Source organism: Triticum aestivum, chromosome 2D (assembly GCF_018294505.1).
Source record: "Triticum aestivum cultivar Chinese Spring chromosome 2D, IWGSC CS RefSeq v2.1, whole genome shotgun sequence".
In the NCBI taxonomy this organism is placed as follows: domain Eukaryota; kingdom Viridiplantae; phylum Streptophyta; class Magnoliopsida; order Poales; family Poaceae; genus Triticum; species Triticum aestivum.
In genome coordinates, this window is record NC_057799.1 from 647409593 (window position 1) to 647433100 (window position 23508).

General features: G+C 45.6%; 2 protein-coding genes across 2 annotated transcripts in view; both read right to left on the reverse strand.

The window, feature by feature from the left end:
• Window positions 1–437: 437 nt before the first annotated feature.
• Window positions 438–8171, reverse strand: LOC123050797 (protein NRT1/ PTR FAMILY 5.10). Its single transcript, XM_044473530.1, has 3 exons — window positions 7943–8171; window positions 7621–7838; window positions 438–1833 (listed from the first exon to the last, which is right to left on the reverse strand). The coding sequence occupies exons 1-3, from the start codon at window positions 8085–8087 to the stop codon at window positions 553–555; spliced, it is 1644 nt and encodes a 547-aa protein (XP_044329465.1). The 5' UTR covers window positions 8088–8171; the 3' UTR covers window positions 438–552.
• Window positions 8172–21611: 13440 nt separating this feature from the next.
• Window positions 21612–23508, reverse strand: part of LOC123056170 (protein NRT1/ PTR FAMILY 5.10-like) — an 18085-nt gene continuing 16188 nt past the window's right edge. The window contains exon 5 of the mRNA XM_044479873.1: window positions 21612–22104. Coding sequence (XP_044335808.1) covers window positions 21612–22104 — 493 coding nt within the window. The remainder of the gene's footprint in view (window positions 22105–23508) is intronic.

A 23508-nucleotide genomic window follows, 5' to 3' on the forward strand; every position in this document is an offset into this window, starting at 1 on the left:
CGCGAGCAGCCTATGATGGCGCAACAGACCGGTGAAGCTTAGGGAGGAGGGCAGGGGCACCACCGGGCGATACGGCAGTGAGGCGGTGAGAGGAGGCCGCAAAGCGCAGATGCAATTGATGGCGACAGCCAACATGTGGCGTACATATACCTGAGGGTTTTTTTCTTGAGTTTTTTGTGGATGATTTTTTTTACGAAGAAAAATATAGGTGATTTGACTAACTAGGCTTAGAGGATATCCGCAAAGGTTATTTTCTGCATAATGGCACATGTACGTAGGTAGTTTTCATCAAGTTTAATGTCGAAGGCGGTTGGCGGCTGTAATTTTATTATGTATCAAATTAACGGTTAGATGTTTCTAGTTTTTAAGTGATTTTATAGCATATTTCTCTTTGTTCTGGTGAGCTCCTCAATTACTTTTATTTTTATACAAAGATAGATAAAAAATACTGTATATACATCCATTGTCAGAAATTTCAGTACGTAACAACATGGTACTCAACTAAAAAAAACATTGTACTAGTGCACATCCACCGGCCGGTAGGCCCTTACTTCAGCGGAGCCTCTTGTGGCTGTAGACATAGGTACTTGCGAAGCGGAGGTAGAGCGCAAGTTGGGCGGCGCTGAAGCCGGCGAGCAACCAGTAGAAGTAGTCGAGGTGAGCACGGTTAAGGTTGTCCGCGAACCAGCTGTCGCCACCACCGCTGCTGGTGATGCGGTCGATTAGGGAGACAAGAGTGCCGCTGATGAAGTTACCCATGCCGATCACGCTATAGTAGAGTGCCATGCCCAAGCTGCGTAGCTCACTGGGCATCTGATCATAGAAGAACTCCTGCATCCCCACTTCCGCAAACACACCTGCGACCCCAATCAAAACGTATTGTGGCACCAGCCATGCCCAGCACATCGGCACCGTTGCCTCCGGGTCGTCCACCAGGCCGTGCTCCCGTGCCGTCTCAAGGCGTCGTCTTTCCACCAATGCTGCCACAGACATCGAGGCCAGGGTCAGCGCCATGCCCGTGCCCACACGTTGTAGCAGCGTTAGCCCCGATAAGGTGCCCGTGGTGCGCCGCAGCGCCGGCACCAGCACACGGTCATATATGGGGACAAACAATAGGATTGATGCAGGCCCCAACGTTTGCAGCGCCGCCGGTGGCAGCTCCAGGCCTCCAAAGATGCGGCGGTCCAGGGTGCGGCCCTGCTTGTTAAAGAGCGTCATGACTTGTGCAAATGCCACACCATAAGCCAGGCACGCCACCCAAATCGACAACAACCGCAGCACAGCACGTGCGTCCTCCTTCTTGGTTGCAACGTCCTTGGCTTCTAGCTGGCATTCTATTTTTGTACCAAGCATTGAGCTTGAAGTGGCATTGTCATGTTGGACTAGCACAGCGAGGCTACGAGCAAGGAGCACGAAGGGGCTATCCGTGCCGGGAGTGGCCTCATAGAGGCGATATGTAGGGGTGCCGAGGAGGAAGACAACGAAGGCACATAGCATGAGGGCACAGAGCATGCCAAATCCAATTCCCCAACCAAGGTTCTCCTGGATGTAGCTGACTACACCAACAGAAATGGTGATACCTATAGCCAAGGAGAAGTACCACCAATTGAACAAAGAGCTGCGGGCGGCGCACTCCCTAGGGTGGTCGGGATCGAACTGGTCAGCAGCAAAGGCCAGTGCACATGGATTGTCTGCACCCTGCGCGATGGCAATGAGATAGAGGGAGGCGTAGAAGAAGGCCACCTGCAGCGACAAGGGATGGGAAGAGGTGTCGTCGGGTAATGATGGATGATGTGTCGAGAGCACCGATGATAGAGTGATCATGGCATACCCCTGCACATGTACAATTTTTAGTTGTCAGTGTTTGCTTAATGGTCAACCCATAAAGAATAAATCCAAACTACAAGAAACATTTTCTACGTGTATATCTTGAAGACGTGTGCAAAACCAGATTACTACCGAGGCAAAAAAAAACACCTTACTGATCGGCTTCTTAAAGGGTCATACACTTTCTCATCCTTGATAACCCCCGTTGTTCCCAAGTGTGAGACAATGACCAGATTTAAGTGAACTTGTCTAATACTTGTGTTTATTTATTCCATGATTTTCATGCCTGAGAGAGACGTACCAAGATGCCAGGCTCGTCGAAGGACTAACTCAGACACAAATATGGATGGCATGTCACAGATATTAGAAAATAATATGGTGGTTTTCTTAAATCCATACAATCACATCAGACCCATTTTAACTCTAAATTATTATTTTTCAAAACATTTGAAAACACATAACCTAACTTACAATAGACATTACTTGTTTTCTATATTGTTTTTAGTAGTCAAATTTCAATTTACGTTGGAATGGATGGATAGAGTAGTCCCTTATATTTCACAAAATCTCTGAAATATTTTACATATACTAATTTTCTACTTCTTTCAATTTCAAAGTCTCACTTAGAATATATCTAGGGTAATTTAATTATAGATATTTAGTAAATTCATTTAAGCTTTAATTCTAACCCTTTATCCACTATAAAATCTTAGAAATTGTGCTCCGTATATTCAGGTTTGCTAGGTCCCAGAATCAATTTGGCAAGGCCAAGGGAGATAACTACTTATCTCATTAATCCCTCCCTCTCTATATATAATTAATGTAAAATGGCAAGCAACGCTTGAAATTGCAATGGATTAATCTACTGGACATGCTATCCAACTAATAACTACTACACAGAGTGGCCGTTTTTTATGCATAATTAACTATTACATCCTAATATTGGCTAATCGACCTTGATGGCCCTTTGGATTTGCAAACATGAAAGTAGGGAGTACTTCTTGATTAAACAATGATTGTTTTGAATTATAAATATATTATCTACAATTTTGAAATTTAATGGACTCAAATTCTTTTCACATGACCAAAAGATAATCTCCTAACATACTAATATCATGACTCTAAAAAAATAATACTAATATCATGACTTCATTTGTACACCCAAAACCACCTCTTGGTGTTTCCCCTCCATGACAACCTCCGTTCCACAACTTTCCTCACTCGGTGCACCTTTCTCCAAAAAGGAAGTGATGATGCCTTTTTGCATATGAAAATTTACGCTAGCCATCACTAGTAGAAAAACGACTTTTAGTCCCGGTTCGTAAGGATCTTTAGTGCCGGTTCTGGATGAAAAAGGTACCCCCTCCCTTAGTCCCGGTTCAACATGAACCGGAGCCTAAGGCCCACCACATGGCACAAGCCCGCGCCGTGGTATGTGGGACCTTTAGTACCGGTTGGTAACACCAACCGGGACTAAAGATTTTTTTTTTTGAATTTTTTGGAAAAAATTGATTTTTTTAATTTCAATTTTCTGAATTATTTGACGACTTAGTCTCTAATCACCCCTCATAACTGCTCAAGTGTACACCACTCATTCCAAATCGTCTAACTTCCCGGCCGGTCAGACATCCTCTCACCACTCCAGCCTGAGCACGATTAATTAACTTCCGAGTTCTATTCCCCCTAGTTTCCAAGTCAGCACTCGTTGTTTTCGTGACAATAGTAAGCTGTCAATCTTATTAACCCTCAGGAGTTTAGCTTGAGTATGAAGTCACATGTTTCACTGTTTGAGTTTGAAACTATTATTCTAAAATACAATAATTATTTAGTTACACTAATATTTCTTGAATAAGTAGTTTGACCATAGTTTGACTAGATTTGACCAAAATTCAGAAAAACTAAAATAATTATTTAGTAGCACTAATATTGTTGAATAATTATTTAGTAACACTAATATTTCTTGAATAAGTAGTTTGACCACAGTTTGACCAGATTTAACCAAAATTCAAAAAAACTGAAATTTGAGCATAACTTTTTTTCCTTTTAGAATTTGAGGATTCTAAAAATTTGCAAAACGTTTTGACATATTATACTTTTTTTCGACATCGTATGCAAAAGATATAGTCGTTTTAGTTTTTTATAACACTTTTTTGCAAAACATGTCGAAATTTATATTTTTAAATTTCCCTAACTACTAGATGTAGTAACATAACTACATCTAGAAGGATTTTAATTTTTGAAGTTTTTATCATTTTCTTTTTTTAACTGAAAAGGCAATAAGGGGGGGGGGGGGATAGAGTTTGAAAATTGCCCTTTAGTCCCGGTTTGTGTCTCCAATTGGGACTAAAGGTTAGACCCATTTAGTCCCGGTTTATGACACAAACCGGGAGTATAGGTTAGACCTTTAGTCCTGGTTTGTGTCACAAACCGGGACTAAAGGGCCTCGTGGGGCCCCGGCCTGCCACCATCCCTTTAGTACCGGTTCGTGGCACGAACCGGTACTAAAGATTCAACACGAACCAGGACTAATGCATAGCCGTTCGAACCGGGACTAATGGTACCATTAGTACCGGGCCAAAATCAAACCGGGACTAATGTTTCTCACGTAAGGTCGTTTTTCTACTAGTGCATGTACTAGATGGTTTTTGACTAAGTTTCTACAGAAAGTATTAGCACTCCATAGAACATGTAGTTCTCCCCTTGTTTTGGGACTTCCACAACCAGACTACCCATGTAGAATATTTCAAGAGAGCATATGATTCTTCTCCCAAGGGCAACAATGGTAGGGCCTAATGGAAGCAAAGAAACATCTCTTTCACTTTGGGTCTTTCGCGATAAAGGACGGGTCGGAGATTTGTTTCTGAGAAGACATCTGGCTAGGCAATGCCAGTCTTCAAGAACAATATCCAGCCTTGTACAACATCGCTCACGATAAGAATAAAACTATTGCGCGGGTGCTCAGTTCATTCCCGCCCAATATTTCATTTAGTCCGGATTTGATTGGCCCCCATCTTACGTCATGGCATAATCTTTTATCCGGTCTGGATTTGATTAATTTGACACAAGGTCGGCATGTGTTTCGCTGGAACCTTACTATATCGGGGTCTTTCACGGTAGACTCTATGTACCGTGCGCTCACGCATTCTGAGGTACCAATGAATAATAACAAGAAAATCTGGAAGTAAAAGATTCCACTAAAAGTTAAAATCTTCATGTGGTATCTTCGTAGGGGAGTTGTTCTAACCAAAGACAACCTCGCACGCCGCAACTGGCCAAGGAGTAAGAAGTGTTGTTTTTGCACTCATGAAGAGACAATCAAACACCTCTTTTTCCAATGCAAGTTTGCACGTTCTACGTGGTCAGTCATCCAAATAGCGTCAAATTTGTATCCGCCCACAAGTGTCGCCAATATTTTTGGTCATTGGTTGGATGGTATTTCAAATAGGTTGAAAACGCTAATAAGGGTGAGAGCGTATGCCTTACTATGGTCGCTTTGGCTATGTAGGAATGATTTGGTTTTCAAATAACAAAAATGCTTCTCCTTTGCAGGTTATTTTCCGTTGTACGCACTCGCTTCATACGTGGTCTACGCTACAACGAGTGGAGTACCAACCGCTGTTCAAGACGGTGTGTACGCGGTTGGAGCAGGTGGCTACGGAGGTTTTTACCCAACATGGGTGGCAGCATAATCTCCGGATCGGTCCACCACCCCTTTCGACATAGGCTTAGTGTCGGTCTATATGACTCTACTGTCGCCCATTTGTTGTTTTTCTTTTTCTTTTTATCAGACTTTAGGTGATTGGCTGTGTGCATCTTAGTTACGCAGAGGCCGGGTGTTACTCATAATGCTTTGTATCCTCTTGATGCTACATTTTGAGATAATAAAAGCGCCCTTTATCGAAAAAAACAATGGTAGGCCCGCCAATGACTTTTGACCTATCTTTTTTCCAAATTTTCCCGTCGCAAAGCCATTGTCAAGCTTCTAATTGAAAGACTAAATCCCGTACCCCTCCTCCTTGTTCACAATGATGGGACTGGATTCATCAATGTAACGTCTACCGCAGAGAATTTTATTTATGCCCATATCTTCTTAGCTGCTATCACTCAAGAAAGGCACCCACTATGACCTTCAAAATCTATTCCCGTAAAGCTTTTGACTCCATCGTGTGGGACTCTCTTCTTCTCATTCCTACCCGTATGGGTTTCCTACCAGCCTTGTTGTCTTGGATTCACACACTACGTATACTCTCTTCTAGTAAAACGGTGGTCCTCCTAAATGGTGTCCCTAAAATTGGATCAATTGCTAAAATGGACTAAGTCAAGGTGATCCGCTCTCCCCTTGCATCTCCATCGTCGTTGCAGACTTCATCGAATATTCAAAGACCACTCAGATGACCTTCTACATCACCTAATCAACCCTAACTTACCCCTACCACCCTCCAGTACGCTGAAGACACACTGATTCTAGCCCACAATTCCATAGAGGCTGACAACCAGCTTAAGACCATCCTCGATGACTTTGCCAAAGCCATTGGTCCAGACATGGCATTAATGTTCCACAAAACCACCTCCGTCCCCATTCACAATAACCCCTACACCGCGATTGACATTGCCACTATTTTTATTTCACGGCCTCTTCCTTTCCACAGACGTACCTAGGTTTACAAGTTTCCCCATCAACGTTCCCTTCCACTTTTCAGCCCATCGCCCACACAACAAAAATTGGCAATCTAGGCATCAACAACGTGCTTCACAAGAATAACTGATTGTTCAGGATGATCACTTTCAAACTGTTGCAAATGCCCCAACCTCCGATGGGTGCAATGCTACCATCGCCGCTATTCCCACGCAGTTGATGATAAACACTCCACCCCCTTCCTCTGGATAACCATAAACAACCACATGCCCACCCTTCAGCAAATCTCCTTTGTTCTTGCCAATAATGGTCTTGCCTCCTTCTTCCGGATAGATACTTGGCTCCTAAGCCAACCCCTTCTGACGCCTACCTGGATATCTACTCCTACTCTACCCACACCACCGCCCTAGTCTCATAGCCTAAGCAAAATCGGATATTTTCCAACCTACGGATCCTCCTTCCAACATTTTCGGCCAAACTTTGACCATCTATATAAATTACACCATATGTTTTATATGCTACAAAAAGGATTCACTACATATAATTTTTATGACATATAGTTTATACTATATTTTTGGTTAACTTCATGGTCAAAGTTTGACACTAAATACAAGGGGGCTTATTAAACCTGGACGAAGTGAGTATTATTATTCTTTTTGATTTGTAGGAACTAGTAACCGTTCCCCGACAAAAATAAAAACTGCGCCTGCCATTGTTACTTGATTATTACTTAAAGATAGTTCATACCACTATTTTTCTTATATACTCCCTCCGTCCCAAAATAAGTGACTCAAGTTTGTACTAACTTTATAAAATAAGTGACTCAAGTTTGTACTAACTTTATACTAAAGTTAGTACAAACTTGAGTCACTTATTTTGGGACGGAGGGAGTATATCGCAAGTACTCCGCATCACGTCATAATAAAACAAATGCATACATGATCCGTATCAGAAAAAATCCATATATTTGTTGTTCAACCTACCGTTAGTTGATGGCACATGAGCTTTTTTTTTTGGGGAGTTGCATTATTGCATACTACGATTCAGGCAAGTCTCATCCGCGCAATCAAGTTTCAGATGTCAAGGTCGTTGCCATCGCCTACTGATGGTGCCGTACGTTGAAATGTATCAAAAGAATTAAATGAAGGAAAAATTACCATGACGTAGAGGATGCAGGCAAGGATGATGGACCGGTAGCGCCCCAGCCATGAGTCGGCGACGAAGGCGCCCAGCAACGGCATCAGCGTGGCCGTTCCCGACCAGACATTCACGCCGGCAGCTGCGGCGGCGTTGGAGTGGCCCAGCGGCCCCGTCAGGTACGTGATCAGGTTCGCCGACACGCCATAGTAGGAGAAAGCGCTGGCGACCTCCATCACTGCATGCATGCCGCCGGCCGGCCGGCCATATTGATAGCAGATTGATCGGTTGTCGCCAGTGAAAAGCTTAGCTAGCTAGGACGGTTCATGCGTGCGTACGTACCGACGACGAAGAGGGCGGAGCGCCACCCGCCGGAGGTGCTGTGGTAGACGAAGCGGCCGTGGAAGTCGGAGACACCAGCGAGCGGTGGCCCATCTTCCGTGTGCTCCGTAAGGAAGGGAGCCTCGGCGTCCACCATTCCCATCATGCTATACCTCTCAGTACTCTGTTGGAGCTAATTAAGCTCCACCTCTCTCTACAGAATCTTTAGGTTGTGTGTCACTGTCAACGCGAGCCAAAAATCTTTGCCAGCTGAGCTAATCAAAATATATGATGCTTGCACGTAGTTGGTTGGTACGTACAACACTTCCCTTTCTTTCTTTCTATCGACTCCCTCCATTTCTAAATGTAAGTCTTTTGTAAAGATTCCACTATGGACCATATACAGATGTATATAGATGCATTTTAGAGTAGATTCACTTATTTTGCTTCGTATGTGATTCATAGTGAAATCTCTTCAAAGACTTATATTTAGGAACGGAGGGAGTAGTTCCCATTGCGATAATAGTAGATCCACGGAGAGGTTTCGACGGACTTCACGGGCTGAGGGACGTGGCCAAGTTTAATTGCCCCCCCCCCCCCCCCCCCAATTTTAAGTGGTGGGGCCCTTCCTACTTAACGAAATCACAGATATTAATCCTTAATTAGCCCGTAAACCTTCTGTAAAGTGCCCGTGTGTGTAGAATTACTCTTCCCATTGGCAGGGAAAAAGTCTAATTAAGTTATATAAATGGATATAAAAAGTTAAGATATTAGCTTCGCATCACCGCTAAGTTTTTTAACCTAGCACCTACTCGTTGTAAATATATAAACATCTATGATATCAAATTAGCTCCATCAGATCCATTATTAAATATACTTTCGTTGATGTTGCATATTAGCCAACAAAACTTATAGATTTGGTCAAATATACAGAAGTTTCAGTTAGCACAAAACTAGAACTTCCATCAATTTCGGATACAAGGACTGCGTTCACATCTTTTAGCATTGGTGTTGGTCAATATCTTATCAGCTTTACCACCTTACCTGCATGTGATTAGTTGTCCAAGACAATGACAATATGCTCACTCTGTTAATAAAGATGGTTGTAATGCAACCAGTTCGGATGTGCAATCATATAGAGTGCCAACGAGCATTTGAAGACGAATCCACATACCTTATTATTAAATACATCTTTTCTTGGTGGCTTGCATCAAGGGTACAAACAAGTATGACCAAGAAATACTTTGCACTCTTTATTTTCTTAATAATCTTGGACTTAATGGCAGAAGCAAGCAAGTGTATCAAGTCATTCTGATTCTAATAATAAAGATATTGAGTAGGAGTTTCTTCGTATGTAAATTGTAATAATACGACGAACATGCTCTTAAATAATTGTGTCAAATTGCAAAAAACATCTCTACCAAACCCAAGAGATATGCATGGCTATCTTCATACCTTTTGCTGTTAATAGCACGAAATTAAGTCTAGATTATGCTTTGCAAGAAATTTAACAATGCACCAATTCTAAGAAAAACTTCTCTCCCGCGCTCCTTCGCATTTTCAAGTTGTCGCTGAGCATCTTTATAAATAGTTTGATACTTCCTCAATATGGTACGCAGCTCATACCAAGTGATCATATTCAAAACTTAATATGCACTTGTCTCATGCTCTTTAATTATACTGCCAAGATGTATCCAATCATCCTGCCCCTCATTTGTCAACTTGCCTTTACAAGCAAATCAAAAGATTTTGTTGAGGTCGTTAGAATAGACAAGCCATTCCCTATTGAAATGCTTCCCATTTGACAGAATCCTGATATAGAATAGTTCCAAAGCGCTTCTAGAATATCTATCCATTGGACCTTTCAAATTTTAGAAGTCACTTTTAGTGCCCTTTTGTGCTAAAAAATGTCAATTTATTTAGAATCAATTAAACCCCAAATTCTTGGATCAAATTCATCAACATGAAAGAAACCACCAACACCCGCAATAGGCGAAGTATCCAATTAACATCAATACTAGTTGTCCTGATGATATCATCATTATTATCAATGCCGATGTTTGTGTTATCAATAAGTACTTCCTCAACATAAACATTATTTTTGGTCTCTGTCTATCCATCTCTAGGATCATTGTCAGCATTATAATGGGAGGACGCGTGTAATTATTTATAATAAACCCATATGTGTCTCCTTTCTGAGATTGAGTTAAATTCTTATTTCTTATTTTTTTTTCTCAAGCTTTTGGCAACCAGATCCAATTTTGTAGTCCGAAAAGACGTGACTATCTTGAAACATGTATACATAAAGTGAAAATAATGGAATTAGCAACAAGCTATTGGCATAAATGAAAATTGATAGGTGGACTGTGCTCTGCGGAACGCATGGATCAATGGTGGAAAACTCATAGAAGTCATCATGTTGAATTGTGCATGATTGAATTGAATAGGATCACCGTATTGGAGAAAGGAGACGAGCAGACGCAGTGCTCAACATGACTCATCCTGGTCGTTAGTGTCATCCATGGGCTGGGTGCTGGATGGCGCTCAAGCAATAGAGGGGCAACTCATGATCCATGGTGGTGATGGGTGGCAGCTTTGCAGTCGAGTTACAGGCCTGCTTCTTGTGGGCCTTCTCCACCAGGCCAGCTTTAACGGTGATTTACTATTTGCCGCATTATGCAGCAAAAGTGTCAACGGGGAGCTCCTATTTGCCGCATACGCCCGTTCGCACAGACCGCGCCGATTAGGCCGGCAGGTTGGACCTGCGTATGGTTGGGTGCAAAAAATACGAAGTATGGTTGCGCGCAAAAAATACGAAGAAAATGTGGGAGACCCAGGATTCGATCCGACGAGCTGAAATTAAGGACGGAACAACCCTGGCAGTCATACTGAATCACTTGTTGAGTGATATGTGTAGCGCTAACTGTAAAGAACCAAAGGGAAGCAGCGTAACTCAACATTACTCAAAGAAATTAAGAAACACATATAAATTATTGAATTCCAATTTCTTTTGAAAATGCGAGTAATATTTTGAAAATACGAAACAATCTATGAAAAAAATTGATCAAATTTCGAAAATTGAGAACAGAAAAATGAAATTCTGAAATAATTTCGGAAAAGCACGAAATTTGAAACTCCAATTTTTTTGAAAAACGAACAAATTTATAAATTAAGAACATTTTTAACAAAAATTAACAAAAACTAAAATTGTTAACTTTGTTCAAAACACAAACAAAATTGAAAAGTCAGAACATTTTTTTGAAAATGCGAACAAAATTTTTCAACTCCAAACATTTTTCGACCTGATTTACATTGGAAATTCCGCACATGTTTAACAATGCGAACAATTTTTTAAAATGTGAACAAAATTGTAAATTTCGAACATTTTTAGAACATGAACAAAACTCCAAAAACATTTTTTGAAGAGATGAACAAACTTTGAAAGTCCAAACAATTTTGTAAATTGAGAACAAAATTTTGAAAATGTGAACAAAATTTGGAATTTTGAACATCTTTTTGAATTGTAACAAAAAATGTGAAAAGGGAACACTTTTTGAAATTCTGAACTAAATTTTGGTAATATGAACATTATTTAAAAATGTGAATATATTTTGACAATAAGATTTTTTTTGAAAATTCTGAACAATAATTTAACTTAAAAAGAATAGAAGAAACAAAGAAAATTAAAGAACAGAAAAAGACAGTGAAGAAAACTCGAAAAAACCAGTAGAAGGAACAAAAGTTTTTTGGAAATTCCGTGAACTGGTTTTAAGATCCGTCACTGGTGTTTGTTTCTTTCAGTTTTGCATTGCTATTCGTTCACTTGCACGAGCTAGTCGTGGTGGCTAGTGCGGCGTGTACATCTACAGGAGGTGCTGGGTTTGATCCCTAGCGCAAACTGTTTTTGCGGTTGTTTATCTCGCGAGAAGGGAAACTACCGCAAATGGGCCGGCCCAGGGTGAGTTGCGCCCTGTACGAAGGCACGACTAGTTGCCGCAATAAGCAGCGTATAGGGACTGAATGAGCGTCAAGATATGAGCGGGCCAATTTTAGCAGCTATGCGCTCCCCGTTTTGGGAACAAGGTTCCATCGTGAATATTACCCTTTTTCTATTTTTTAAGTTTTTAAATTTTCTGTTTCATTTAAAAAAAGATAAATTTCAATAAATGTTCGAAGGTATCCAAAAATATGTTCTTGTTTTTTCAAAAAACATCATACTTTTAGAAATTATTTAAGTTTCTAAAATTCATTGCTATTCCAGAAAATGAACAAAATTTCTAAAACTGTTTATGTTTTCAAAAATGTCCAGAATTTAAAATTTTCTTCTAAATTTCATAAAATGTTAAAAATCAAATAAGTTGTTCGGATTTACAAAATTGTTCTAAATTAAGATATTTGTTCACATTTTGAAAAAATGTTCCGGTTTTAAAAAATGTTTGAGAGTTTAAAAAATGTCACAATTTTCTAAAATGTTTGTTCTTTAAGAAATTTAAAAACACATTAAAATTGGCCGCCTTTTATATAAAATTGTTCATAGTTTTAAAAAATATTCACAATAAAGAAAATGTTTTGCGCATCGGCTCACTACACACAATTGGATGGGGCCGGTCCATCAGTATGCACACTGTGAATTTGCCCTCCAGTTTGTAATAGTTAGTGTCAAGTAGGCGCAACTGCCGTATATCGCGGGAGCTATGGGGGTGTTTGGTTACCTGCATTGATTTTTGGGTGGTTGCATCGAAAAAATGATACAGCATCAGCAGGGCCTGTTTGAGGAAATACAGGGTAAAATGCAACATTTGCGTGTTATTTGGTCGCGTGCATGAGAGGTCTTGTCATCGAGATGCAATATTCACCCGGCGTTTGGTTGCATACATGCATACTAATTAGGAGTTAACAACTATACTTAACAGGAAGATGACAGTAGAACACACACGTCAACAAGGCCGGGCACAAGGAAAATGGTGCAGCGTCGATGGCCTTCTGGTTGCCCACCTTGTCCCAGAGCCCGTCGGAGGCGAGGATGAGCTGATCGAAGTCGGCGCCCACGTCCACTGTGGTCGTCTCCGGCTCCACCACCACCCATGTCTTGAGATGCGCGTCGCCGATCTCCCGGGTCACGGCCAACGAGCCTGAAGATGACCTGCCCGCTCCTCACCACCGCCTTCGCCGGCAGCGGCTCTGGTGGCTGCAGCGGGTTCTCCCCGTGGGGGTTGGAGGTGATGTCGCCGAGCATGCTGGACTTCCCGTCGCTGGCGCTGGGGAGCCCCGTGATGCCGCTCCCGCTTTTTAATGTTTGGAATTACAAATGTAGTTCAAAATTTCAAGAGATTATTCATAAATTTTAAAAATTGTCCATAGTTTTTAAAATATTTGTTTGGGGTTTCAGAAATAGTTTACTTTTCTCAAATGGGGTTCATTTGTTAGTTCACGGACAATTTTTAATTCAGGACTTTCTTCAAACTGGTGACCATTTTTGCCCCAAAACCATTGTGAACATTTATTTATTCCATGAATATTTTTAAAATTCTCCGTGAACATTTTTTAAATTCATGACTATTTTGGGAATTCTTTAGTTTGTTGAATTTCATAAAACAATCTTGAGCATTTTTCTTGTTTGTGACCTTTTGTTAAATTCACAAACTTCTTTTAAATCTTGAAAAAAAATTATTCAGGAAATTTGTTCAATTTTGTAAGTTTTTCTTGAACATTATGTTGGTTTTTGGGTGTAGTGGAATTAAAAGAAAAAACCCCCACAAATTGATCTACATTAGGCTACACACTAGATGAGGTATGTGAACGGTGGTAATGGGCTAGCCGCATCTAGCGAGAGGAAGACACCTGACGCGAGTCATCAAGCGATATATATAATTTTGCCGAATACAGAAGATCTTGCGTATCTTTCATTGATAGAAGAAAGGGAGTACATAGAGGGCAAGATGTCTAAGCAATGTTCTAATACCGGAACTAGAGAGGGCAAGGAAGAAGAGTGTTACATGGGCAGGGGGGATGCCTCATGCGAACTATGAGGTTATGGAGGTGGCGCAGAAATGGAGCCTCAAATATGAAACCCCGGATTGAAAGTCATAGGTGGCGTTAGAGTAGACAATGTGGAGCTTCTGGAGATAAGGTTTGGGTCAGGGTATCTCCAAAGCTGACCGCCAAATGTCTCCGGTATGTGTCAGTTTTTATGTCTGGACGTGGTCCGCAAACATGATGCTGGAGGGAGCCATCCAAAGCTATTCACAAATTAATCTGGTTGGGGGGAGAGGTAGTAGAGCGGGACCATGCATGTGGTGGGATTTATGATGTGGTGTCCGGTTCGGAGGAGAGAGAGGAGAGGAGGACCATGCATGGGAAGAGACAGAAAAGAGAGGAGGACCATGCAGAGGCTTTTGGTTGGTCAGATAATGTCCGGACTCCGATAAGGCCCCCATGTTTGTTTTTAGGACTGCTAAGCGGACATATACATGTCCCGTTTAATGGCAAAGGTGGTCCGAACACTATGATTCAAATATATATTAAAGATTTGAGGGTCCGTTTTGGAGATGCCCTTGTGTGTGGCCGGCTAGGGTGAGCGAACATGTGGGGGGAACGAGCGCGGGTGGTTAAAATGATCCAGCAGCGGTTGCGCGGGCGGCCAAACACGTGATCAACCGGCTGTTCCTGAGTCTTTTCTAAAAGGAGCAGGCGCTGCTTTGTTTAGAGAAAAAGTTCACGCTCCGTCACGCTACTAGTTTTGCTGAGGGAAGTAACTTTGTAGGGAAACACGTAGAATGATCTCAAAGTACATTTGTCATATTGGTACAGTTTTGATAGAGGAAAACGTACACCTAAGCTCCAAAATGCATAATATCTCCAAATGGATTGTCAAGACGAACACTTAAATAATCTCACGGTACTGTTGCTTAAAATGGGCTTTACTTACTTGAGTCTTCTTTGTTAACTTCTTTTTTACAAGTAAAAGTTGTGTCGGATCCCGGCCATATAGGCTCAAGTCTTTTTTTTACATATTTCAATTTGAACCTGTAAAAAATTAAAATGAAACAGACATAATCTGAGATGCCACATGACTTATCAAGTGACATCGCCAATGTTGTGATATAACTTTACTAGCAAGTAGCTACCCAACGGGGTGACAAAGTCAGAAATCTTGATCATCAGTCATCCTGGCATCCATCGTCAGAAATTAAGAATACAACAACATGGGTACTCATCCAATTGTAGAGACACGCTCTTAGTGGAGGCTCTTGCGCCTGTAGACAAACGAGATGGTGACGCGGATATATAGCACAAGCTCGATGGCGCTGAGGCCAGCGAGCAGCCAGTAGAAGTAGTCAAGATGGGCACGGTTGAGGTTGTCTGCAAACCAACTATCCCCGCCACCGCTGCTGGTGACACGGTCAATGAGGGAGATCAGAGCGCCACTGATGAAGCCACCAATGCCCATCACACTAAAGTAAAGCGCCAAGCCAAGGCTACACAACTCGATTGGCATATGGTCATAAAAGAACTCCTGCATCCCAACCATCGCGAACACGTCGGCCACCCCGATCATCACATACTGCGGCACTAGCCACACCCAACTCATCGGCACCGTTGCTCCGGCGTCATCCACTAGACCATACTCATGTGCCGTCTCTAGCCGTCGGGCTTCCACCAATGCTGCCACACACACGGTGGCTAGTGACACAACCATGCGGGCGCCCACACGTTGCAGCGGTGTTAGCCCTGAAGGATTGCCTGTCATGCAGCGTAGCGCTGGCACCAACAAACGGTCATATATGGACACAAACAACAAGATGGCTGCTGGTCCGAATGTCTGCAACGCGGCTGGCGGCAGCTCTAGACTGGCAAAGAGGCGGCGATCCAGGGTGCGGCCTTGCTTGTTAAAAAATGTCATAATTTGTGCAAACACAACACCATACGCCAGGCACGCCGTCCAGATAGGTAGCAGCCGTAGCACGCTACGCACCTCCTCCGACTTGGTCGTGTCATCTCCATCTTTTGGATGGTGTTGACTTATTGTGCCAAAGGAGCAGCTCGAGCTCCTGACAAGTGTGGCAATGTTGTGGGCGAGGCGGGTGAAGGGACTTTGGGAACCTGGGGTTGGCGCATAGAGGCGGTAGCTGGGGCTGCCGAGGAGGAAAACAACCAAGGCGGCGCTGATCATGATGACACATAGATATCCAAATCCAATTCCCCAACCAAGGTTTTCCTGGATGTAGCTGACTAAGGCGACGGCATCATTATACCAATGGCTATTGAGAAGTACCACCAATTGAAGAAGGAGCAACGGGCAGCGCACTCTTGGGGGTGGCCGGGGTTGAATTGGTCAGCGGCAAAGGCCAGGCCACAGGGTTTATCCGCGCCCTGTGCCAATGGCGATGAGGTAGAGGGAGATGTAGAAGAAGGCCACCTTCACTGATGAAGGGTGGGAAGCGTGGTCGTTGTCAAGAGATGACGCTTGTTGTGTTGGGTTTGTTGATGCTAGAGTAATCATGCCATAACCCTACATATGTGAAATGCATGTGTTACCGGACATACTAGAAGGTAGCACAAATAAATTGAAAAAAAGTTTAATTATGGTACATCTATGTCAACTAAAAATATAGAGCTATACATTTTCAAGCTAAATGCATATACACAAACTATGAGAAGTACTTCCTCCTTTTTAGAACACTCTTAATACTTATTATAGACGAGGAGCTAGCTAATTTCCTATGCCTGTGCCTGCATGTCTTTTTTCGGGGAGGAATAGGAGGTAATTTAACAAACTTGTAAGGTAAAAGAGAGAGACAATATAGACATTCACCATCACTGATAACGCTTGTGTACAAATATAAAATGGAGTGTATTTGAAACGGATGAAGAGTAGTTTAGTTAAAGTTGTTTAAAGTTAATTATTAGCACTATAACTTGTACAATAACCTAATTTAGAATTTAATTGGTTTAAGTGACAAAAATAAGTATAATTAAATTCCTTAAGCATCTTTAGCTTTCCTTTAGTTCGACTATAAATAAATTCAAAAACATTAAGCTCTAAAAACAGGCCCCCCTATTTGAAATTAATGTGTGATATTATATTTTATAGATAAGTGAAGAATTCATACATCTGATGAGATGTTCAACCTTTCTTAATTATATAGTGAGCATATACATGATCCGCAAACCAAATATTCTAAATTCTTCTACCATCAAACCTCCGGATCATTGTCAACGACGTACCAACCTAGAGATACCCTTACCACTCAAGCGCGTTATCTAGCTGTTGGGGCATGTTTAATTAAAGAATTCATACATTTGATTTGATGAGATGTTTAGGATGTCATTAATAATAGTTATATAATTAACGGACACATGCATGATCCGGAAATACCTCCAGATCACAGTCAACCTTGAGATTGCACCTTTGCATTATCACTCGGGCTAGAGGACGTATTCTAGATGTTTGAACACAATAGTTATATAATTAAAGAACACATGCATGATCCCACAACCACCTCCAGATCACAGTCAACCTTGAGATTGCATATTTGCATTACCACTCGGGCTACAAGCTAGACGTCTTCTAGCCGTTTGATCAGAATAGTTATATATAATTAACAAACACATGCATGATCCACAACAACCTCCAGATCGGAATCAACCTTGAGATTGCATATTTGCATTACCACTCGGGCTAGAAGATTTTCTAGCCGTTTGATCATATCGATTTATAGTTTTAAGCAACAAGTTTTTCATGCCTCTGTTGGTGGCTTGGCGCATAGAGGTCGTTGCGTGCTCTAATTGACTATGCTGGTGCATGGATTCTAAGCTCAAACTAAGAGAAGCTTAACAAGCTGGCAAGACTGGTTAGCTATCATAAACCAACAATCAACAAAACTAAGAGAAGCTTAACCATAAGAAGTGAATCTATAATTACCAGGGCGTAGTGGGTGCTGGCGAGTATGATGGACCGGTAGCACCCAAGCCAGGAGTCGGCGACGAAGGCGCCGAGCAGAGGCATGAGGCTCGCCGTCCCGGACCAGATGTTCACGGCGGCCGCCGCGGAGGCGTTGGAGTGGCCCAACGGCCCCGTCAGATACGTTATAAGGTTGGCTGACACGCCGTAGTTGGCGAAAGTGCTGGCGAGCTCCATCACTGCATGCATTCCGCACGGCAGAGTAACCAGTTGTCGATCGCCAATGAAATGCTTAGGTAGGGCAGTGCCTGCATGTACCGACGACGAAGAGGGCAGCGCGCCATCCGCCGGAGGTGTTGCGGTAGACGGGGCGGCCGCGGAAGTCGGAGACGCCGGCGAGCGGCAGCCCATCCTCGTCCACGCCGGAAAGAAAGGGCACCTCGGTTTCCATCTGTACTGGGTTTGTGGACATGTAGACGGCGCTGACGTTGTCGCAGAAGACGATCGTCGCAGGAGGAGATGGTCGATGAAGCTCCTGGAGAAGTTGCCGGAGCCAACTCGCCTCAGCCACGGCGTTGACCATAGCGCAGTACTCGGCTTCAGCGCTAGAGAGAGAGACCGTGTGTTGCCGCTTGGACGACCAAGAGATGAGGTTGTCACCGAGGTAGACACAGAAGCCCGACGTTGAGCGCCGAGTGTCAGAGCAGCCGGCCCAGTCGGCGTCGGTGTAGGTGATCATGGACTCCGGCGAGGTCGAGTAGAGCTGAAGGCCATGAGAAAGCGTGCCCTTGACGTAGCGCAAGATGCACTTGATGGCCGCTAGGTGCTGCTCACGAGGGTCGTGCATATGAAGACAAATCTGCTGAACGGCATACGCGATGTCGGGGCGCGTAAAAGTGAGGTAGTGGAGAGCTCCGGCGAGACTCCGGCACTCAGTGGGATCGGCCACTGGAGGACCGGCAGTAGCAGCGAGCTTCGGCGACGTGTCAACTGGTGTCGTGGCGGACTTGCAAGCAGTCATGCCGGCCCTGTCCAGAATCTCCGCAGCGTACTTGGCTTGCGAAAGATGCATGCCGGAGGAGTCGCGGGTGACCGTGATGACGAGGAAGTAGTGGAGGCTGCCCATGTCCGTCATGGCAAACTCGGCGCAGAGAGAGGCCGTGATCCTGTCGAGCAAGCCGGTCGAGGAGGCGGTGAGGACGATATCGTCCACATATAGAAGGAGGAAGGCCGTGCCTTCCGCACACCGGAGGACGAACAACGAGGTGTCCGAGCATGAGCACACGAAGCCGGTCGAAGTGATGAAAGTCGCGAAGCGTTGGTACCACGCACGAGGAGCCTGCTTGAGACCGTAGAGCGAACAGTTCAGCCGACAGACGTGCTCGGGGCGAGTGGAGTCGATGAAGCCGGTGGGTTGACGACAATAGACAACCTCAGCAAGTGTGCCATGCAGAAAGGCATTCTTGACGTCAAGCCGACGAGTCTCCCAATTAAGAGAGAGCGCGATGGAGAGGATGACACGCACTATGGCCGGCTTGACAACCGGACTGAACGTCTCATCGAAGTCGACACTCGGCTCCTGAGAGAAACCCCGGAGGACCCAACAAGCTTATAGCGATCGAGGGAGCCATCGGGCTTGAGCTTGTGGCGAAATACCCACTTGTCGGAGACAATGTTGGCATCCCAAGGAGGAGGCACAAGATCCCAAGTGTTGTTGCTGAGGAGAGCACGGTACTCCGCAGTCATAGCATCGAGCCAGTTGGGATCCTTGAGAGCGGCATGAGCGGAGGTGGGAGTACCTGCTGACAGAGGAAACATGCAGGTTAAGCCGCTCGCGAGGGCCCTTGTGTATGCCGGAGGTGCTGCGCGTGCGATGAGTGGGTGCAGGAGGGGCGCCCGGCGAGGGAGGGGCAGGTGGTGAGGGAGGGGTGGGGGGAGGTGAGGGTGGTGCGGTAGGTGTAGGAGTGGTGACCAGAAGGGGTGGGACAACAACGGGTAGGTTGTCGTCGGCGGTGGAAAGTCGTACGTGGCGGCGACAGTAGGCTGTAGGGAGGCAAAGAGAAAAGTCATCTCATTGAAAACAATGTGACGAGAGATGATGATACATTGGATAGTGAGATCCATGCACCAATATCCCTTATGATGAGAGGAATAGCCAAGGAAGACGCAAGCACTCGAACGCGGCGACAATTTATGTGGCATAGTAGAGGCGGTTTTGGGATAGCATAGGCAACCGAACACGCGTAGTGACGAGTAATCGGGATGGGTGTTGTGAAGGGCAAAATATGGAGAAGGGCCGCTGATTGCTTTTGTGGGAAGACGGTTGAGGACGTGAGTGGCGGTGTGAAGTGCTTCGGCACAAAAACGAGGTGGTAAGCTAGCCTGAAATAAGAGAGAACGCACAATGTTATTGACAGTGCAAATAATGCGTTCAGCTTTACCATTTTGTTGGGATGTGTATGGGCAAGAGAAGCGAATATGAATACCGTGCGTGGCGGCGAGAGAGTGGAGTTTGTTATTGTCGAACTCCTAACCGTTGTCACGTTGTATGGACACGAGAGGTAAGCCAAACTGAGTATGAGGGAACGCGCGAAAAGCCGAGAGCGAGGCGTAAGCATTAGACTTTTGGCGAAGCGGAATAGTCCATAGAAAATGTGTGAAATCATCAAGAATGACAAGAAAGTATTTATTGCCAGAAACACTCAAAATTGGTGAAGTCCAAAGATCACAATACACTAACTCGAATGGACGAGTGGTACGAGTAGCAGAAGAAGAAAATGACAAACGTACATGACGTCATAGTTGACAAGCATCACATAAAGTGGTGTGATTTATTTGTCTAATACAAAGGAGAGAAATATGCTGCGAGAGGCGACGGTAAGCATCGTCATGTCCTGGGTGACCAAGCGACGATGCCACACGTCGTGAGGGGCGGTGAGTGTGGCGAGGGTGCGAGGAGGCGAAGGACATGCAAACGTGTAAAGCTCCCCCGTACTATTGCACCGAAGGATCTCTCGCCGGGAATGAAGGTCCTTCACAGAGAAACCAAAAGGGTCAAAAGCGTCGATGCAATGGTTATCAGTAGTGAATTGATGAACGGAAATAAGATTTTTGATAATGCTTGGTGTGACTAAGACATGATGTAAATGAAGTGGTCTGTTGGGAAAAAGAGAGGGAAAGGAAGAATGGCCGGATGTGGTGACGGGGACGGCCATGTCGGCGTGGGCGCGTGATCCCGGACCCCGTCCAAGGATGTCGCCGGTGCTGTTGGAGCGGGACTGCATGGGCCACATCTGGATGGCGCCGGTCAAAGTGTTCAAGGGCGTCGGCATGGGAGGAGCACCACTGGCGGGCCTGTAGCCCTTGTTCTTGCCTTTCCCCTTGCCATAGCCAGTGGCATGAGAGTTGTGGGAGGGGGCAGGAGCCCGCCATGGCTGTCTGCCGCCCGCGCCTGAAGGAGCGCCACCGCCGGCCCCGGAGGACGAACCGTCGCCGCTGGGATGAGCGGGGATAGGTCCTTTGGCAGCGTAGAAGGCGGAGGCCGAGGTGCTGTTGGAGCGCCAAGAGGCCTTCATCTCGTGGAGCAGCAGCATGCTGCAGAAGTTGAGGAAGGTAGGGAACGGCGTGAGGAGGGGGGGCGATGTCGGCGACGTTGCCGAAGCGCTCGTGAAGGCCCTTGATGACTTTGGTGACGAGTTCGGGGTCGGAGAAGGGCACACCGACCTCGGCAAGGGCGTCGGTCGCCGTCTTTTGCAGGTGAAGGTAATCGATGATGGACCGATCCTCCTACTTGATGTTGTGGAACTCCTCGGCGAGATAAATCTCGTGGCTCTTTTTGTTGTCGTTGAAGAGCGCGAGGACGGAGGTCCAGACCTTGTACGCCGTGGCGGTGGCGGGGTCGGTAGGCATGACGAGGTCGACGATGTCCATGGCCATGGAGGCGTAGAGCCAGCAAAGCACCGTGACGTCGAGGTGGAGCCACGTGGGGTCGGTGGAAGGCGTCTCGGTGGTGAGATGGTCCTCGAGGGCGTAGGTGGTGACGGCGATGGTGAAAAGGTCCTCCACTTGGGGAAGACGACGCTCTTGAACTCGAGGACGACGGGGACGAGGGAGCGGACGCTCTGGATGGCGGTGGCCTGCACCCAAAGGATGGCGTTGGGGTGGGGAGGAGTTTTTGAGGGCTCCATGGGAGGGGAGGAAGGTGGTGACCGGCGGCGCGAGGACGGAGGCCAGTGGCGCTAGGGTTGGAGGAGAGCAGAAGCAGGAGGATATGTTTAGGCTGATACGATGAAAGACTTAGGAATGTTTGCCACATTGAGGCTTTTCGATTGCATGTTAATATATAGACAGATTTACAATCCTAACCATAAATGGGAGATCACAATAATATAGATACTCCTCGATTTAGAGAATTAGGAGATATGTCACGGTACGTGACATATTAGTCTAACATCTACGTTGTACTTGGTGTTTCTAAAAAAAACAAGTCGATTATCTTTCATACACTGACGCTCCATCCTTTGCAGTACCTTGTTTTTTCTTTGGAGAGGAAAATCAGTATTAGCTCGGCGTTCATGCTGCGGGCATGCAAAGTTTCACTGACATCTTAATTCAGCTCAAGCGGATATGATGGGACAGGTTTTCCCACTTAGGCTCATGGATCAACAACAGGAAAGTCACCTCAAATATTCACCTGAGGTGATTAAACCTGCTTTATAAGTGCACCTTATCTTACCGAAAAAGGATTCCCCCGTTTTGTATACAAAGCAACCAACCGAACCAAACATTGATAGGTGCTGGGGCGGAAGCAGCACAGGCACGCCCAAAAGAAACGACAGAGAAAGAGCAAAAGAAACAAATGCAACAACGGCGGATCAACAAAAACGAAGAAGCCTTGCGACCACTGTGCCCACCGGGAACTTCCACTAGGCTCCAAGACTCCGAAGCGCCGGCCCCTATCAACACCTCCAAGAAGGATCGCGACGATGACGACGCTGTTGCCAAGGGTATCCCCCGGTACACGACGAGGCGAGAGGAAGGGTAGCCCCCGACGCTCTCCCGGAAGGTCAGGTGGCACCCATAGGTGCCACCGCACCGGTGTCGGCTATGCCGACAGGGGTTTCTCCCGGAACCAACCCGCACCTCGGACGCTCCGGAGCCTGCCACCAAACCAACCACCACCCTTCGCCAACACGGTCAAGAGGCCCCCACGCCGTCTCACCACGGCACCGCGAAGTGAGGACAACACGGCGAAGAATCAGAGCCGGGACTAGGGCATCAGCACCGTCGACACGTGGGAGGGCCCCACCTCCACCGTCAGCGACGGTAGCCGTCCGGACGCAATAGTAGGAGCACACCAGGCCCGTAGGCCCACAGGCCCGGCCGAGCCCTTGTGGGCCCGTAAAGCTCCCGCCCTTGCGCTGCTGCCGGCACGCCGTCGGTGCCGCCGCCCCACATCCGAGCCGCTCCTCCTCCACACCGAGCTGCAGACAACGAGGCCACGCCGGGAGGCCGGCCCGCTAGGACCCAGATGGGGCCAGGAGGGCCCAGATCTGGGCCGGGGGCGCGCCGCCGGCCACCGCACGTCACCACGCCGCCTTGCCGCCAAGGGCAGCACCGCCACCGCGCCCACCGCCGGCGACCGCCGCCGGGTCACCGGGCCGCCGCCCAGCCGAGCAGCACC

Bases quoted from the DNA above. Each gene is read 5' to 3' on its own strand.
- LOC123050797 (XM_044473530.1), bottom strand. From the start codon at position 8,087: ATGATGGGAATGGTGGACGCCGAGGCTCCCTTCCTTACGGAGCACACG. The intron at 7,839-7,942 runs GTACGTACGCAC...GCATGCATGCAG, and splicing joins CTCCGCCCTCTTCGTCGTCG to TGATGGAGGTCGCCAGCGCT. The intron at 1,834-7,620 runs GTAATTTTTCCT...GTACATGTGCAG, and splicing joins CCTGCATCCTCTACGTCATG to GGGTATGCCATGATCACTCT.